General features: G+C 63.5%; 1 protein-coding gene across 1 annotated transcript; it reads right to left on the bottom strand.

Moving 5' to 3' along the window:
* Nucleotides 1-427: 427 nt before the first annotated feature.
* Nucleotides 428-5,516, bottom strand: LOC133362878 (trithorax group protein osa-like). Its single transcript, XM_061581819.1, has one exon. The coding sequence runs from the start codon at nucleotides 5,514-5,516 to the stop codon at nucleotides 828-830; it is 4,689 nt and encodes a 1,562-aa protein (XP_061437803.1). The 3' UTR covers nucleotides 428-827.
* Nucleotides 5,517-6,596: the final 1,080 nt, after the last annotated feature.

Consider the following 6,596-nt stretch of genomic DNA (forward strand, 5'->3'; position numbering starts at 1 on the left):
ACTCAGAGACCCATAGACTCAGAGACCCATAGACTCAGAGCCTCATAGACTCAGAAACCCATAGACTCAGAGACCCATAGACTCAGAGCCTCATAGACTCAGAGACCCATAGACTCAGAGGCCCATAGACTCAGAGACCCATAGACTCAGAGACCCATAGACTCAGAGCCTCATAGACTCAGAGCCTCATAGACTCAGAGCCTCATAGACTCAGAGACCCATAGACTCAGAGCCTCATAGACTCAGAGACCCATAGACTCAGAGACCCATAGACTCATAGACCCAGAGCCTCATAGACTCAGAGCCTCATAGACTCAGAGCCTCATAGACTCAGAGCCTCATGGCCAAACGTCCCAATGTCCCAGCAGCCTCCTGGCGAGGAGGCTCGAAGCGCAGTGAGGCCTCCATGCGTCGCTGGTGTCACTCGGTAAAGTCAAAACCCGCACGCGCGTGTGTGTGTGTAGGTGTATGCACACGTGTGTGTGTAGGTGTGTGTACGCGTGTGTGTGTACGTGTGTGTGTGCACACGTGTGTGTAGGTGTACCCATGTGTGTTTGTGGTGTCGGCACGTGTCGGGGCAAGCCTACGTGCTATAAATGTCCACGTGACGACGACGATGATGATAAGCCACTTCGTTGAGCTGTCATTTGTGATGGGTGTCCGCGTGTGGGTACACACGTGTTAGAGATACACGCGTGTAGATGCGTGTGTGTGGGTACACACGTGTTATAGATACACGTGTGTGGGTATACACGTGTTATAAATACACGTGTGTGTGTGGGTACACGCGTGTTATAGATACACGTGTGTGTGTGGGTACACGCGTGTTATAGATACACGTGTGTGTGTGGTAGCACGCGTGTTATAGATACACGTGTGTGTGTGGTAGAACGCGTGTGGGTGCGCACACGCGTGCATTGCAGCCGTGACTCACCGTCGGCCGAACTTCCTTGACTCCCGAATCCTCCGCAGTGCATGCCGGGCACCGGGTGCCAACCCAGGCCGCCCGAGGTGGCCAGCGAGCCCTTGTCAGCCGCGTGGACGAACCACGGCGAGCCGCCACCGCCACCGCCACCGCCACCGCCGACTCCGGGCGTGGACGACGAGGACGAGGGACAGGAGGAGGAGGAGGAGTTGGACGACGAGGACATCGCGACGTCTTGAGGAGGCTGCAGGTGGTGGTCTGACGGGGCTGAGGTCTCCAGCACGGACGACCCGTACACTCTCCTCGTGTGCTGCTGCTGCTGCTGTAGCGTTAGGTGATGTCCCTGCTGCTGCTGCTGCTGCGTGTGATGATGATGATGGAGTTGATGATGATGCTGCTGCTGCTGCAGTTGATGCTGATGTTGGAGAAGCTGCTGCTGATGATGATGCTGGTGATGCTGCTGCTGCTGTAGAAGAACGTCATTCGACTGAACTCGAATTTGCCCCGACGATTGCTGCTCACCTGGCGAGCTCATCCCCATCTCGGCCGAGTGAGGAGGAGCGCCGCCCACACCGCCGGCGGATGACGACGACGATTGCGGCGGGAGAGGAGGAGGTGGAGGAGGAAGGGCAGAAGAAGAAGATGACGATGCCGACAAAGACGACGCTCCGGCGGCGGCGGCGGGAGCAGCGGCAGCAGGAGGAGGAGGAGCGCCGCCGGGAGGGCCTCCGCCCGGCGGTGGCTGCCCCCCCGCCGCCAGCGCCACGGAGGAGATGACGCCGTCGATGGCGCCGGGGTCCGGGCAGAACTCGAGGAGGGGCGAGGCGTCGCTGGGCGGCGACAGGCTCTGGATGCCGCTGTCGAGGGACGCCAGCAGCAGGTCGCTCTGCTTGTCCCCCAACGCCGGCAGGTCCGGGTGGCCCGAGGCCCAACCGCCGGGGGACGAGGTGCAGGCCTCCGGGCCGGGCGCCGCCGCCGACGCGGCCGACGGCGGCGGCGGCGGCGCTGACGACAACGACGACGACGATGCAGACTGCGTGATCTGGGAGGACGTTGAAGCGGACGAATCGCCGCCACCACCGCCCCCGCCACGAGGAGTCGCCGTGTTTCTGAGACCCGGACTGCAATTCTGTGACGCCGGTGTCGATGTGGCTGCTGCTGCTGCTGCCGTTGAAGTTGTGGCTACGGTACCAGCAGCGCCGCCGCCGCCGTGACTGATGATGTTGTTGTTGTTTTTCCTTCGGCCACGACCCCTGCCTCTCCCTCTCCCCGTGGTCACGATCTCGGATCCTCCTCGTCCGGACGACGTCCCAATCCCACCGCTGGCACCACCTCCTCCTCCACCTCCTCCACCGCCACCACCGCCACCACCGCCACCACCGCCACCACCGCCACCACCGCCACCAGCAGCAGCAGCAGCAAGTGCCGCTGGAGCTCGCTCACCGGGCGAGGAGAGAACTCCCCCGCCGGCGTCGCCGTGGTGAGTGGGCGGCGTGTGAGCGTTGCCGGCTTCCTCCTGCTGGTGAGCCGCCGTCGGGGTCGTGGCGGTGCCACCGTGAGCCGGAGACTCGGTCTCCACGGCGCACGACAGCGGCCCAAAGTCTCCGCCGAGGGCCTCCTGCTCTCCTCTGCCTTTCCCATCGCCCGACGGCGTCCCTCCACCGCCGCCGCCGCCGCCGGCCTGCTGCTGCTGCTGCTGCTGCTGCCGCTTGCCGTAGGTGACGTTGAGGCTGGGCGCCCCGAGGCTGGCGATCATGTTCTGGCACGCCGTGGACAGAGCGGCCAGGCAGCTCTGCCCGAAAGACGACGACATTGCACCTCCTGCCGCTCCACCACCTCCACCCGCTCCTCCGCCCGCTGCCGCCGTTCCGCCGCCTCCGTTGCCGCCGCCGGCGATCGCCGCGGCGTCCTTGCCGCCGGCGTCCCCGAGCGCCAGCGCCCCCAGGGCGAGCGTGCCGCCAAACTTGCCGCCGGGGGGCGCGGCGTGCGGCACGGCCCTGCAGCCGTGCGGCGCCATCGCCACACCGGCCTGCGCGCCCGGGTAGCACGCGCCGCCCTGCTGCTGCTGCTGCATATTCCTTAAGTGCGGCGAGCCGCGCAGCATTGCAAACTCAAGCTGCTGCTGGTGCTGTTGCTGCTGCTGGTGGTGGTGATGGTGATGTTGCTGATGTTGTTGTTGATGTTGTTGATGTTGTTGTTGGTGGTGGTGGTGGTGTGCCGCGTACAGGCTGGGACTCATCTTGCTGGGGATGCACATCTCACTGTGCATCATCGCCGACAGCGGCCCCATCTGTGGCATGAACTGCTGCTGCTGCTGATGCTGTTGCATGCGGAGGCTCTCCAGACTCAGCTGACCGCAGCGGCTGCTCTGCATTTGCTGCTCCAGCTGCTGCTGCTGCTGCTGCCCAAAGTGGAGGTTGGACAGGCCTGCCGGTAAGACAGACCCCCCAAGCAGCTGATGCTGCTGCTGCTGCTGAGCATACAGCTGCTGCTGCTGAATGGAGTCGCACACAACCCCACCGATAGCGCCTCCGCCGTTGCTGCCACCACCGCCGTTGTTACCCACGCCGGCGCCTCCGTGCACTCCGGCTTTGGCCGATTCGGCCAAGAGCAGCTTCCCCTTGCGGGGCAGCATGTCACTGGGCAGGGGCCACGGCCGGCCCTGGAAGCCGTGCTGGGTCAGCCCGTTGTTGTTGTTGACGTTGTTGTTGTTGATGTTGTTGTTGTGCTGCGCCTGCTGCTCCGGAAGCGACGACGCCGCCGCCGGTGGCTGAGGAGGTGCAGGAGGTGCAGCAGGCGGAGGAGGGGTGAGCGTCGGGTAGACGGCGCCGCAGTGAGCGCCGGCCGTGCCGCTCGCCAGCTTCTGCTTGCGGAAACCGAAACCCAGCCCAGCAGCAGCAGCCGCAGCCACCTGCTGCTGCTGCTGGTGCTGAGAGTGTGGATGTTGAGGATGCTGCTGCTGATGGTGAGGGTGATGGTGGGCCGACGGACTTAACCGCGCCGGGAACGCGGAGTGAGAAAGGGGCGGCACAGCCTCGCCGTACGCCGAAGGCTGCTGCTGCTGCTGATGGTGTTGGTGGTGGTGAGGGTGAGGGTGGTGGGGAGGGTGGTGGTGAGCCGGGTGGTGAGCCGGGTGGTGAGGTGGCGGCGCCACCCCCGAGGCGAGCCACGGGCCCTGCTCCCCGACAACGCCGTGCGGGTAGAACTCCGAGCGTGCCCTTTTGGCCGCATGTCCAAAATGCTGCTGCTGCTGCTGCTGCAAGTGCATGTGTTGCTGCTGCTGCTGCTGTTGACTCTGCTGCTGCTGCTGCGGGTATTCGGCGAGGTGCGTGTGTAACGCGTCCACCCCTCCCCTGGGCGGGTGGTACAGGCCCCCCACGCCGCCCCGCATCCTCAGCGCGCTGTGAGGAGCAGGCGGCCCCCCCCGCTCGTACTGCACCAGCTGCTGGTGCAGCAGCGGCGCCCGGCTGGGAGCTCCGAAGAGATACGAGGACGAATCCTGCTGCTGCTGCTGCTGCTGCTGCGTGTTTTGGTGAAGTGCATTCAACTGCTGCTGCTGCTGCTGATGATGATGTTCGTAGGCGGTCACATCAGTCCAAGCGGCCGCGGGAATCATCTCCCTACCGCCACCGCCGGCGCCACCGCCTCCTCCTCCTCCTGCCACCGACGACGTGGAGCTCACCGGAGCGTTGGCCGCAGCGGCGGCGGCGGCGGCAGCAGCAGCCGCAGCAGCAGCAGCCGCTGCCTTGCCCTTCCGGGGCCTGCCCCTGCCCTGGGTGGGAGGCGCGGGGGCAGCCGGGGCCGCGGGGAAATGCCCTTGGCCATCGTTCATGTCAAAGGCGGGAGGTGGCGGTTGCTGCTGCTGCTGCTGTTGCTGCTGCTGTTGCTGCTGCTGCTGTTGCTGCTGCTGCTGTTGTTGCTGCTGCTGCTGCTGCAGCTGCAGCTCTGCAGGACCCACGGTGGCACCGGGACCAGGGCCCTGAGCCTGGTTCGCGGCCGGGCCCGGGGTCGAACCGGGCCCCGGGAAGGCCGGCGCGACGGAGATGGAGCCAAACTCGTCGTAGACGGAGGATTCGTGGGGGAACGCCGCGCCATAGCCGCCCGGCTGCGCCCCGCCCCTGGAGAACAGCAGGCCCTGCTGCTGCTGCTGTTGCTGCTGCTGTTGCTGCTGCTGTTGCTCAGTAAGACCCCCTTCAAAAGCGTTCATTATGGGTTCATAATGGTCACCGATAGCCGACATGTACCCCGAAAACAGCGGCCCCTGCTGCTGCTGCGGCTGCTGCGGTTGCGGCTGGATCCCAAAATATTCAGCGTTGACGCAGGAAGTGGCGGGCATGGAGGCGAACTCGTAGCCACCGGGGTTGGGGGCGGCCAGGGGGCTCGGGTACGAATCTGCCGGCAGCCGCCCCTCGCCCATCGCCCACACGTGCTGCTGCTGCTGTTGTTGTTGCTGCTGCTGTTGTTGTTGTTGTTGATGCTGCTGCTGCTGTTGTTGTTGGATGCCGATGTACTCGGTGCCATGTGGCTGGCCATGGTGAACCCAAGCCTCGTGAGGGCTGGGGCCCAACGTCCACGAATCGGCGACGCTCATTTTGTAAACTCCCCCTGGGCGCCGGCGCTGCCACTCGCAGGCGACTCTCAAAGCGGACGCAGGCCCCGCAGGGCCCGGACGACGAGGAGGATGGCGCTGCTGCTACTGCTGCTGCTGTTGTTGATGCTGCTGCTGCTACTGCTGCTGCTGCCGCAGGCCCTGGCCACCATGCTGAGGCTACGGGCGCGCACACACACACGTACACACACACATACATAGACACACATACACACACACATACATAGACACGTACACACACACATACATACACACACATACATACTCACACACACATACACACACACACATACTCACACACACATACACACATACACACATACATACATACACACACACATATACATACACACATACACACATACACACATACATACACACATACACACATACATACATACACACACACATACATACAACAACAACAACCGCCATTCGCCACTAAGTGGTGGTGACGTCACCACGACGCTTGTGCCAGGCCATGTGCACCTTGAGGCCACGTGAAGTGTCGAACGCCCGCTGGCAGGAGGTCACGGAGCAGACCCAGGTGCCACGGGTCGACTGACCGAGATGACCGAGATGACTGGCTGATGCACCACCTGTGCCCCCTACTGTACCAACTTGCTGTGCTTTAGCAACCCGGCGCTCCGCTCGTTGTTGTGAGCGTCGCTCCTCCGCCCTCCGTTGTTGTTGGAGGGCGACTGCCTCCAACTGCCCAGTAGCGTCCTTCACGAGCCTCCTCCACTGAGGCCGATCTTGACACCGCTGGTACCAGTCATCGGCAAGTCCACTCAGCTCCACGTCCTCCTGTACCACATCACTCCATCTCTTCTCTAGCCCGTGCCGCGCCCGTCTAGCCCCCTCGATCCGGCCGAACAAAAGCTGTTTAGGCATGCGGTGGCTGGGCATGCGGGCTACATGACCCAGCCAACGCAGCCTTGCCTGCCGGAGGAGCTCACTGATGGGACTTTTCCCAGATCTTTCAAGGATTTGTGAGCTCCTCACACAATCCAGCCTGGTTAAACCCAGGATGGATCGTAGGCAGGCCAGCCTAAATGTTTC

Source organism: Lethenteron reissneri, unplaced genomic scaffold, assembly GCF_015708825.2.
Source record: "Lethenteron reissneri isolate LAM-NWPU_2019-01 unplaced genomic scaffold, ASM1570882v1 scaffold_1637, whole genome shotgun sequence".
Classification (NCBI taxonomy): Eukaryota; Metazoa; Chordata; class Hyperoartia; order Petromyzontiformes; family Petromyzontidae; genus Lethenteron; species Lethenteron reissneri.

Coding starts and splice junctions, on each gene's coding strand:
- LOC133362878 (XM_061581819.1), bottom strand. CDS start 5,516: ATGAGCGTCGCCGATTCGTGGACGTTGGGCCCCAGCCCTCACGAGGCT.